General features: G+C 35.7%; 1 protein-coding gene across 1 annotated transcript; it reads left to right on the top strand.

The window, feature by feature from the left end:
• Nucleotides 1-440: 440 nt before the first annotated feature.
• On the top strand, nucleotides 441-12,849 carry LOC121379364. Its single transcript, XM_041507948.1, has 3 exons — nucleotides 441-839; nucleotides 7,562-7,699; nucleotides 11,676-12,849. Exons 1-3 carry the CDS (start codon nucleotides 596-598, stop codon nucleotides 11,915-11,917), a joined length of 624 nt encoding a protein of 207 aa, XP_041363882.1. The 5' UTR covers nucleotides 441-595; the 3' UTR covers nucleotides 11,918-12,849.
• The last annotated feature ends 533 nt before the right edge of the window (nucleotides 12,850-13,382 follow it).

Raw genomic sequence — 13,382 nt, 5'->3', positions numbered from 1 at the left:
AGGTGTACCGAACTTTTGATAGAGAAGTTAACACCACAAGTCCTGTGATTGGTTATAAATGTGAGTGTGTTGGTTGTAAAAAAAATTAGTTTCATCTGGGCTAAAAATGTATGCAATTTTATTTGATGTAGTACCACCGTGTCAAGTAGCCTTGTGCTTGGAACATGTATGGGGTACCTGTAAAAAAAAGTACTAAAATTTTGTGCGAAACTAGGGGTGTTGCAGAAACATCTGGTTATACCGAAAATGAGCCATGAAAGGTACCATTTTCTGCAGTTAATACTTTGAGGTAGGGGTTGTAGTACTGATATTTATGGGTCACAGTTTGGTTGATATATTGCATATAGTGTTTTTAAACACAAACGTTAACATGGTCGCCTATGGGATTTGAATTGGTATAGTCCAACCTTGAGTGTACTGAAGTGAAAAGATTTGAGATGGTGGCTGTGACGTTAAAAATTGAGAACACGACCGGCAGTTATAAACAATTTTTTTTTTTTTTTTATGTATGTCACCGCTTCACTGAACAGCTAGTATGTCGTGGTCATAACATGTTACATTGCAACACAATGACATTCACGTTCGAGAGTTCAACATGGCTCTGTGGTCCGAAACTACGACCATGTACAAAGTTGGAATTGTTGGAATCGTCCTAAGTTTTGTCGTCTTCGTTGTTGGGTTCGGAACTCCAGTTTGGTCGGTTACTGTGGTGGATTTAGAAAGAGATGTAGCATCTCTGCTGTTTGGCCATGGGAGTGTTTTTGAATTCACGCACGGACTGTGGCAAATTTGTCAACAAAAGTCATCAACTTCCAAATTATTATTGTACGATTGCGAGAGTGAGTTTTTAAATGGTTATGGATTAAACAATATTTATTCCCAATTATAATGCAGGTTGGGGAGGAAAAATTACTTTAAATGGTTATTGTTAGTTGTATATAGTGAATAATAGTGTATTTTAACGACACTTGAACTGTAGATTTAATAAATTTATAGAAAATCGCTAGCAATCCTTATATACTGAAGGACATTGAAAACGCACAGGCCTGTGAGATTTGTAGCACTTGGTAAAAAGGATATGCAAAGAAAAACAAATACATTTTACTGATAATCAGCGATTTTATATAACTGGATGTATTCTAGTAGGCATGGAGTAGAGAAGTAACCTACCACCCCCCTACAACCCCCCCCCCCCCCCCCCACCACCGCCCAACACAACAAAACCCCACAAAACTGCCAAATAAATACATAAATAAAATAAATATATAGATAAATAAATAAAACTAAGTAAGTTGAAATAATGGAAAACTATTCCAGGTAATAACAGGACTAAAGACAGAAATTTTGTTAAATTACGGAGATTATTTCCTTCAGAAAAAGCAAAAACTAATTAAAAATCTGTTTTGGAAAAATGTATTACAAAGTTGGTTAAAGATACAACAAAAACAGACTTGGGGAAAATAATGATGAAAAAATTAGTACAAATATTTGGTATAATAGTCATATCATTAAAGATGATAAACCTACATGTATATTGTATAAACACTATATTGAAAAGGCATAATTTTTATACAAGATTTATTGAATGAGCAAGGACTGTTTATGGATTATGAAGTTTGTAAAGCAAGATACAATATAAAATCATTTTTTTTAGAATATGCCACTTTAATAAGAGCAATCAGAACATTTATTGGCAATATTAAAACTGATAGTGATAACCAAATATTTGTACCTTTGAACAATCCAATTTTCCCTTTCAATCTAAGAATTTTTCTAAAAGATGCAAAGGGATGTAAAACAATATACCAATTATTGAACAGGAATAAAATAATACCTACATCACAAATAAAATATTGTAAATTGGGTTGTACTTTTCCTCCACAAATATGGGGATATTATTACAGTTTACCGTTTTCAGTTTTAAAAGACCTATCTTTAATGTGATTCCAGTATAAAATCTTACACAGAACTATAGCAACAAATACTTTTTTAATTATTTCTGGGAGCAAGAAAGAAGAGAAAGAAGAAAGGGGAAATATCAGAAGAGACTCAATGATTCCGGGGAAATACCTGTCTATTATCATTTCATTCAGATTATTGTTTGGCACCAATAAGTACTCCCCTGTAAAAAAACAAAAAACGATGGGGCTGTGTGTTTTGTAATGCAAACGGCAGAGCTCTTTGAAGTTGTTGTTGTTTTTTTTTTGTATTTATAATAGGACATTTGATAGAGAAAAGTTACGAAATTCGTTCATATTGCATTCTCGTTTAATTGCTGTGACCCATTAAAATTTGCATTTGTGTCTGAACTACTGAAGAAAATCATTCGTGTAAAAATGAAAGCACACGAATGACATGTCGGTTGTCTCAGAAATTCAAATTGTATGCCCTGCAGTTGAAAAAGTTTATGTAAAATTGTCAATAAATAAATTATACCATTTCTTCCAATATTTTTCGAAATATTCGTATTCAGTTTTTAAGCAGAATACACCTTTGAATTTCTAATTTGTTTTTAATTATCCATTGCAGTGATTGTAAGTTCAATTTTTGTTTTTGTATTTTTATAGAATAAATATAATATTTAATATTAATAATCATCCAATTTACTACACTGCTATTTGGTTCATTAGGCAAACCTAAGATAACAATATGTTTATCAAAAGTAATATGTTCACCCATAGTATTTGTTGTATTTGCAATAGATTTCAATAGTTCTTTAACAAAATAACAATCATAAAATATGTGTTCCATTATCTCTGGCAGCATGTATATATATAGTGGACTCTGTCTAAAACCAGATTCTGTGTAATCCGGATCTCTGCGTAAACCAGTCCATTTTTAAAGCACCGTCCAGCTATCATTTATCTCTTAGGTATAAATCTCTGCCTAATCCGTATTCTGTCTACTCCAGACTCCGGATCAGAAATCAAGAACGAAAGAACCGTTCATGCATTAATTACCTCTGTCTACACCAGGTTGGGATTTGACTGAACGACTGGCTGCTTAATTAGTTGAACAATAATCTTCAAATTGCCCAGTAATCAGGATGCCGTCGCAAGATCAAATACAAAATGTAATTGCACTCGTGTGAAGTTTACTCTTATTGCGATTGGCCGTTAGATCAATCGGATTAATATTAGCGTGTGTGTTGATACCTGATTTCACTCTTATGAATTCAGTGATAATAATAAATAATGTTTTAGGAAATAAAATGAAATTTAACCTAGTACAAATATTAGAATGACCAGAAAGACATTTAATATGCAGCCACTAATATTTTATGCAGAAAAATATATTTAATATATGTAATTACAATCGTTAAAAAGTTTCTGTTAGTCGATAACATCTTAAAAATTGCAGCAAACTCATGAATGCCCCTTTAAGTATATTTTTTTATGTCTGTGAAATAATCGATTGCAAGTCTGGCTTGTATGACTGTGTTTTCCAACCATCCATGGGTTCAAATGTCATTGTTGATCGCAAGTTGTTGATCATTCAAGAACCATAACTCTGGATGAACTCTGTCTAAACCGGTCCTCTATGTAAACCGGACTATTTCGACGGTATAAAGTGAGTCCGGTTTAGACGAGTCCACTGTATGTATATATATGTGTGTGTGTGTGTTGTGTGTGTATGATATATATATATATATATATATATATATATATATATATATATATATATATATATATATATATATATATATATATATATATATATATATATATATATATATATATATATATATATAATATATATATATATATATTATATATATATATATATATATAATATATATATATATATATATATATATATATATAATATAATATATATTATATATATATATATATATACTATATATATATATATATATATATATATATATATGCGCACACACTATGGAATGCTTAATGGTTGTGCATAATATTAATAATTGCAGGAAGATAGTCGATCATAACTATTAAATTACATATGAAATTGTGTCCGTTACACTGTCCATCTGACAATGACACTGGACTTGCTGTTCCGATTTGTTTTCGAGTCAGACAGTAGAAACCTTATCGTTAGACAAGGAAGTGAATTTCTACATCGTTAGTTTCATTATTAACTACTGTATAGGTTGTAGCTATAAATGCAGCTAGCGGTACAGAAAATCGCAGCTAGTTATTTAGTCAAATTAATGTACACTTCCGTTCGTACACCGTGATATATACACAAAAACATGCATATTACTTGCAAATATGAAAACTTTATTAACATGCCGTTTTAACGAGTCAGTCATCAATGAGCCTTTTTTTTGGTCTCCCCAAGATGTGTTTGTAAGTATTTCTGTTGAGCACAAAACATATTGTATGGGTTTTTTTTATGAGCTTGCACACAATCTTAACAAACAATAATAGTTTTAGAAAACTTTATTAATGTCAAAAAATAAAAGAATAAAAGTCGACAACTACTCCACACTGCAGTAGTAATAAAGTGTTTCATGTTGCAAGCGCCTGGAGTGTGAATGCGCCAGAAATAATTTAGTGGCTGATTGGGGCCGCTTAGTGCTATGCAAATCAAGGGCAGATAAGTATGTTTCTAATAGAGGCTATAATTGAAACCTTTTTCCTGATATTTTAATTGTGATTTCGGAATTTGTGATATTTTGCAGAGCGGTTTATATTGTTCCTTGCAACCTTGTTTCTCTTTTAAAATCTGCTTTAACTTTTGAGGACCGGCCTCGGTGGCGTCGTGGAAGGCCATCGGTCTACAGGCTGGTAGGTACTGGGTTCGGATCCCAGTTGAGGCATGGGATTTTTAATCGAGATACCGACTCCAAACCCTGAGTGAGTGCTCCGCAAGGCTCAATGGGTAGGTGTAAACCACTTGCACCGACCAGTGATCCATAACTGGTTCAACAAAGGCCATGGTTGGTGCTATCCTGCCTGTGGGAAGCGCAAATAAAAGATCCCTTGCTGCTAATCGGAAGAGTAGCCCATGTAGTGGCGACAGCAGGTTTCCTCTCAAAATTGTGTGGTCCTTAACCATATGTCTGACGCCATATAACCGTAAATAAAATGTGTTGAGTGCGTCGTTAAATAAAACATTTCTTTCTTTCTTTAACTTTTGAGGATACCGGCCTCGGTGGCGTCGTGGCAGGCCATCGGTCTACAGGCTGGTAGGTACTGGGTTCGGATCCCAGTCGAGGCATGGGATTTTTTAATCCAGATACCGACTCCAAACCCTGAGTGAGTGCTCCACAAGGCTCAATGGGTAGGTGTAAACCACTTGCACCGACCAGTGATCCATAACTGGTTCAACAAAGGCCATGGTTTGTGCTATCCTGCCTGTGGGAAGCGCAAATAAAAGATCCCTTGCTGCCTGTCGTAAAAAGAGTAGCCTATGTGGCGACAGCGGGTTTCCTCTAAAAACTGTCAGAATGACCATATGTTTGACGTCCAATAGCCGATGATAAGATAAAAAATCAATGTGCTCTAGTGGCGTCGTTAAATAAAACGAACTTTACTTTTTAACTTTTGAGGATAAACTAGTTTATAATTAGGGAAAAAATTCAAAGTTTGACAATTTAATTTCCATATTTTTCAATGAAACATTTTACTGCTTTAATTAAAGACGTAATTAAATTAATTTTTTTTTTTTTTTTTATATTATACTTCACCATAAATTCGTCAACAGTTAGAAAGCCATCATGTACACCAATTAAATCATTTATAAAAATAATTCCCTTTTCGGCATACTTTTTGTAGAAAATGGATTTTTTTATCTTTTAATATTTTACTGTTGTGCCAAATATTGATAATAACTATGTCGTCTATACTTTCAATGATTTCTTGACATTGAATTTTTCTCCAGCTTACAAGAACATCTTTCCAAAAAGAATTATTTATATTTTGCATCTTCTTGCTAACAAATTGATCCCCATATACATGTATAATTAAATTATGTATTAATTGATAAATTTGTAATAGATGAAATTATATTTCAAAATGGCATCTGATATATATCTAAAGAGCATTGCTGGTGAATTTATGTATAATATATGTCTGTGTGTGTGTCTGTGTATCTATCTTAGGGCTAGCTCTGGGTCAGCAGAAAATTTCGCTAAATTATCACATTGTACTAACCTTCCAAAATGGCAGAAACCCAGATATTATCTAACAAAATATCAATCATTTCTCCAAATCAAAGTAAAATTCGCCAACTGTTTAATGAGTTTGTTAGGTCCCAACGTATGACGGAACATGCTCTTATCTTTTCGCCTGTGGCGATGCAAATTGTTTTAGAGGGCCGTGTGCAGCTTGGTTACATAATACCTCCGCGTGACCGTACCCCCTAATACACACCCAGACCAGATGTGGAGGCCATGTGGAGAGTGGTTACGTAATACCTCCACGCGACCATGGTATCTCTAGCGAACTAGGCGACGACCAGTCTAGGCTTCTAAGAAAATATACCGTCTCTGGGAGTTGTGGAAATATCACATGATAGGTGAGGTACCGCGTTGTGCCCCCAGGCGATATTTGCTGTCTCTGAGATTTTTGAATAAATAGATAGGATTTTAGATATATCGGGGAGAAATATTGGAAGTATCCAGGGGAATGGACGTCGTCCACTGAACGATCTATATAAGTTCAGTCCGGACGTGGTAAATATATTTTTCTGCTCTGTTGTATAACCTTGATGTGACTTTAAATATTTTAATACTGTATTATACCAATATTCTTTACAGTGTCTCCCGTAATCTGACGAAGTAAATTGTAGGCTTCACTGTTCTAATATTTTTATATTTTTATACGAGTATTTGGTAATATAAAGCTTAGCCAGTCATCCTAGAGGACCTAGCTAAACTGTAGGTTATTGTCTTTATTGTGATAGGTACCAGTATTAATTCTGTATTACAAGGTTACTGAATGAGTAGTAAGGGTTAATTAAAAATTAACCAGTTAGGAATAGAGTTGTAATTCCTTTATTAATTAAGTTCCCCTGGCAGTGTTTCTCAAATATCACACGTGTGCGTGTTGTATCATGGTGAAGTGATTAGAATATTGTGTAAACTAGACACCTAGTGATTAACTAATTAAGTGATAAGCTCTGGGTTGTTATTATATTGTTGTTGTTAATTAACTACTGCGGCAAGTACATTTGTCAGTGTAGTGTTAATACAGATTCCAAAGTGTATTGTGTTTTGTTGTGTTTTCTAGTGAACTAAACGTGCTATACATATATATATTTATATAAGATCTTATCTCTGATTATACCTAGAGACGAGCTACTCGGGTATTAGACTGCCTGATACAGAGAGATCTAATAGATATACAGTTAGGAGAGATATTTAGATAATCGTGTTTTATTCAGTTACGGGTATTATAGGATCCCCGTGACATATATATATATATATATATATATATATATATATATATGCATGCATGCCACGATTTTACAAAAAGGGGCATTATCGTTTTATCATCTTTTTATAATGCTGAATGGCTGTCATTGAAAAAATGTCTCTATTTTGAAAAACAATATCTAATTTTTAATATATTTTCATTTCTAGTGGTTTTCTTCGATTTTATCCGTGGCATTGAAGTTGTAGCCTGCGTGTTTCATCTGGCTTCGTGTCTCTGTGCTTTGTTTAAACAAAGATGCTCCAAGTATCGACCGACTGGGATTGCAGTCCTAGGAACTATAGCAGGTGAGGAAGTTTAAATTCTGTGTAAACCAATGGATAATACAGGTTACAGCAATAGTCACTGTGTTTGTGTTCGTTTTTCAAATCAGAGAGAGAGAGAGAGAGAGAGAGAGAGAGAGATGGAGAGAGAGAGAGAGTGAGAGTGAGAGGGAGAGAGAGAGTGAGATGGATGTGAGAGTGAGAGAGAGAGTGAGTAGAGAGAGAGAGAGATAAGAGAGAGAAGTGAGATCACTGTGTTGTTTGGTGTTCGTTTTTCAAATCAGAGAGAGAGAGAGAGAGAGAGAGAGAGATGAGAGAGAGAGAGAGAGAGAGAGAGAGGAGATATAGATAGAGAGAGAGAGAGAGAGAGAGAGGAGAGAGGAGAGAGAGAGAGAGTATGAATGTGACAGAATGTGTGAGAGAGTGCATTTAAGAATGTATTTATGAGTATGTGTGTTTATATGTGTCTGTATGGGTATATATTTAAGAATATGTCCGAGTGTGTATATGAATGTGTCAGTGTTTGTGTGTGTATTTTGTCTGTGTGTGTATTTTGTGTTTGTGTGTGTGTCTGTATGTATGTATGTATGTATCTGTATGTATGTATGTATGCAGGCCTTGATATTAACCTTTTTCAGCAGTAGCCAACCGGCTTACCAGGTTATAAAATCTGGTAGCCCCCAGTAAAAATGGGTAGCCCCATAATTTTAATATTTTAAAAAAATTACAAAATATTAAAATCATTTATTTTTTATTTAAACATGTTTTAGTTTTTTTTTAAATCGTGAGAAATATACCGTGAAATACACACTTGTACATGTTGATTGCAGAGTAACTAGATGTGTAAAACAAATATATAGTAGCCCGGTGGACTACCAGGTTTAGACATCTACTACTGCTAAGGTCGAGTCCTGGTATGTATGTGTGCGTGTGTGTTTGTGTCTGTCAGTACAGTGTGTGTGTTTGTGTCTGTCATTACAGTGTGTGTGTGTTCCTGTGCATGTGTGTCCCTGTGTGTGTATGTATGTATGTATCATATGTATGTATTGATGTATGAATATCTATATATTGTATGTATGTCGAGGTTGACTGTTACATACATAGATATTAACGCACTGGCGCAGGGGATAATTAAATCCTTTCTGGCCTCACAAATTGTCCCATGCCGTTGCTGGAACTCGAACCTGTGGCACCGATTCACCCGCAAATTGCAAGACTAACCACGATACGCTCTGAGCTATCGAAGCTTCCATAAAAAGGAAGTTCTTTAACTCAACCATATGCACGGGGCCTACAATCTACGCAGTCAATCCTGCTTACGTGCATGAAACAGTGGGCAGACCTGGCACTGGCTAGTATGTATTGATGTATGAATATCTATATATTGTATGTATGTTGAGGTTGACCGTTACATACATAGATATTAACGCACTGGCGCAGGGGATAATTAAATCCTTTCTGGCCTCACAAATTGTCCCATGCCGTTGCTGGGACTCGAACCTGTGGCACTGATTCGCCCGCAAATTGCAAGACTAACCACGATGCGCTCTGAGCGTGTATGTATGTATGAATGTGTATGTGTGTCTGTCTGTGTATGTGGGTGGGTGTGTATTTGTGTGTGTGTCTGTCTGATGGGACGGTTCGTTTTGTAATGTTCGGTTCGATTTATTCACGATACTTTTCACAAGTTGTACAAGTACACCAATTATCAGACATACATTTTTATAAGCTATTTTAAGAGCATTACATTTTATTTTTAATGGTCATTTGACTCATTTGTGTGTGTGTGTGGAGACTCTTTCTATCGGTACTGCTGTATAGACAGACCAGTAGGACGGATTTTCAAAGTTTGGGGGGGGGGGGGGGCTAATTTTTATGGTTGTATAAAATGTGTTGTGCGAAACCATGAGCGCTGCAGGCGCGAAGCCCCAAAGCCCCATACGGGCCTGATAGATTCCACAATTCTGAATAACGTGATTGCGATGTGTTTTTAAATAAACCTTCAGAGTTTTTGGCAACTGGTGTAAAATGGAAACACCAATCTCGAACCATACTCTTCATTTGACAACAATTGGAACCAGAAGATTAGCTGGTACAGAAATTGCTAACGAGTTGTTTAGATGGATGTCGGTTGTCGGAATCGTCCGAAGTCTTTTAAGTCTGGGTTGAAGACTACAGTTTTACAGGAAGTTTTCATTGCGCATGCGCATTTATGACATCCTGGATCCCGCGTGCTTCAAACTAAAACTCCAAACACAAATTATTTGTGAATCGAAATTTATCTTTTTTGTGTGTTGTTACTTTACATGTAGATTTTCCTAAATACAGAATGGCAAAGGTAGTGAACCGTGAGAGTGAAGATAAAGTAAAAGTAATTGTCAGTGGAGCGAAAAACAAATTTAAGTGGTCATGGATGGACAGAACATTGAATCTGGTTATTGACAGAGTGAAAGATCCAGTGCAGGTGAGTTTGTTTGATTGTATTCGAAAAGTTGATGTGTGTGGCAAAGATCTGTGTACCGATATATATTGTTCGGAACTCATTAACTATGCCTCCAGGGGTGTCAAGAGCATCGAGGAACATTGCCGAACTAAAAAACATAAACATAGAGTAAAACTTAAATTGACAAAATGTTTTGTTCACTCTGACACTGCAATTCAGAGTTGTTTTATGTATACGTGTTAAGAACAAATTATTGCACCAGTGTATTCATCTTATCTCTCCCTCTCACTCTATGTCATATCTCTCTCCCATTATAACTTAAAAGCATTAATTCCAGAATTCCTTATTTTCTAAACAGATAATTTTAATAAAATATAAACAGTTGGTATGAATTACAAAAATGGGTAAGTAATTTAGCTTCTTAAGTATTGTTATATACCACAGAAGGTGGCTCAGTATCACACTAGGAGAACTTATTTGAAAAATATTACAGATTTCTTCTCTCGCTACACTCGAATTATTTTTCTCGCTTCGCTCGACTTCAGACTTTTTTCAATTTCCTATTGACATCCCTGCTACTAGTGAAAACACATTTATCCTGCAATATATATATATATATATGCATGCAAGTGTATATAAAAGATCCCTTGCTGCATAAAATAGGCCAAATGTAGCAGGTTTCCTCTAATTACTACGAGTCAGAATTACCAAATGTTTGACATCCAATAGCCAATGATTAATTAATTAATGTGCTCTAATGGTATCGTTAAACAAAACAAACTTTAACTTTGTCTTTAGCTCAGTGAACAACACTATAGTGAGGTGCCATGAGGTATAGGCATCGATTCAAGGCACTATGACTCATATATTAAAAACTGTGGTATGGGATGCTCTGTCATTGAATAAACGGAGCATACCGCTCATCTGCTGCTATTGATCAACATGAGTAGCCTCACACACTTTAGACGGAGTGTGGAAACAACCATAATATATGTTAGATATCAATGTATAGTTGAAGTTCAAACACGTGCTGGGGTGTTTTTATCAATTTATAGTTGTACATGTAGTTCAAATATGTGCTAGGGTGTCTTTATCAATTTATAGTTGTAGGTGAAACATGTGCTGGGGTGTTTTTATCAATTTATAGTTGTAGTTCAAACATGACTCTGCTGGGGTGTCTTTATCAATTTATAGTTGTGGTTCAGATATGTGCTAGGGTCTCTTTATCAGTTTATAGTTGTAGGTCAAACGTACTGGGGTGTCTTTGTCAAGTTATAGTTGTAGTTCAAACATGTGCTGGGGTGTCTTTATCAAGTTATAGTTGTAGTTCAAACATGGGCTGGGGTGTCTTTTATTTATAAATTTATAGTTGTAGTTCAAACATGTGCTGGGGTATCTTTATTGATTTATCGTACCTGTTGTAGTTCAAACATGTGCTGAGGTTTCTGTCAGTTTATAGTTCAAACATGTGCTGGGGTGTCTTTAAACAGACATGCCTGTCCTTCTTTACTTCCCTAATTCTCAACCGTTCATTAACATATTCTATTTTACTTTCAGGAGTTACTGGCCTTATTGGAGAAACAATTTTTGCTGTTGCGGGTTCCGAAGCTCCTACAAGTCTAATACGGCACGATAATTCGACAGTCAATTTATCGTGGTCGTTTGCCTTGGCTGTTGTCGGGTCTGGACTGGTTATAATATTTTCCATTCTGGTTGGCATGGGCAGTCGCATGTCTGTCCTAAGCCACATGTCGACCGATGCTTCCAATCAGAACATGCATGAGCTAGCAGGTTACTAACCAGGTCACTATGCAGCCAAGACTTCGGCCTGCTACTCAGGTACAGCCGTATATAAACCACAGTACCAACCACAGATTCAACCTCACAGTTAAACACATCATCATCCAAAGTTAACTTCAACATCAAACACAGACCTAACCACAGTACCAGCCACAAAATCAACCACAATATTAACTACAGTCAAGTATCTACCACAGGATCAATCTCAAAGTTAACCACAGAATCAACCCAACAAATGTCAACCACAGTATCAACCACTATATTAACCACAAGACCAGCTAAAGAATCAACTACAATATCAGCCACACAGTCGACCACAGTACCAACTGCAGAATTAACTACATAATCAACCACTAATTGATCACAATATCAACCACACAACTTCAATATTAGCCACAGTCGACCAGTGTTCCAACTGCAGCATGAACCACAGTATCAACCACACTACCAACACACCAAGCAGGCATACCATTCGTAGATCAAATAATTTTTCACCTGGAGAAAAGGTGAATATAGTAGTGTTTTCTTCCATGTTGTAACCCCGAGTCGTATGCCTGCTGGGCATGTGTATAGTGGGCAGAATATGTGAAACAATTGTGGCTTTTGTGGTAAAAGCACCAAAATTGGCATATTTTTAACATGTTCTTAATGATTTGAGATATAGTGCCCAAGCTGAATATTTCCTCTGGTGCCCACAAATGGGAAAAATCCCAGATGGCCACCACGCATAATACCTGTGTCATAATATGACGTGAAAACATGAATGAAATGTCTTTTACTGGGTTTTCACATCCAAGGAATCCATGGGTGGGATGTAGCCCAGCGGTAAAGCGCTCAATCGATGCATGGTCGGTCTGGGATTTATCCCCGTTGGTGGGCCCATTGGGCTATTTTTCATCCCAGCCAGTGCACCACAACTGGTATATCAAAGGCCATGGTATGTACTCTCCTGTCTTTGGGATGGTGCATATAAAAGATACCTTGCTGCTAATCGAAAAGAGTTACTCATGAAATGGCGACAGCAGGTTTCCTCTCAATATCTGTGTTCCTTAACCATATGTCTGACGCCATATAACCATAAATAAAATGTAGTGAGTGCGTCGTTATTTCTTTCTTTCCAAGGAATCCAATGCAAAATACATTAAATCATTATCGTTTGTTAGACTGGCTTTTGTTATTTGTTTGTTGTTATATAATTTAGTTTTTGTTGTTGTAGTCCAGAGGATATGTGAATAAATCATGCACTTTTTGATAAAAGCATAAAACTTGGCACAAACATACTGCATTTCATAGAGATTAATTTTAGGATTGGAGACATTCTCAGTATAATCTGTGTTGGCAATGGTGGCTATTTCCTTATATAACAGCATGGTCAAAATAACCCAAAATAATATTTTATTGTCATTTTATATTTAACTATTTTTATGAATGAACCTCTAGAATTAGACATACCCGGTAATTAGA

Source organism: Gigantopelta aegis, chromosome 8 (assembly GCF_016097555.1).
Source record: "Gigantopelta aegis isolate Gae_Host chromosome 8, Gae_host_genome, whole genome shotgun sequence".
Lineage (NCBI taxonomy): Eukaryota > Metazoa > Mollusca > Gastropoda > Neomphalida > Peltospiridae > Gigantopelta > Gigantopelta aegis.
The sequence above is the reverse complement of the archived record's forward strand: the minus strand, read 5'-3'. Positions and strand labels throughout refer to the sequence as shown.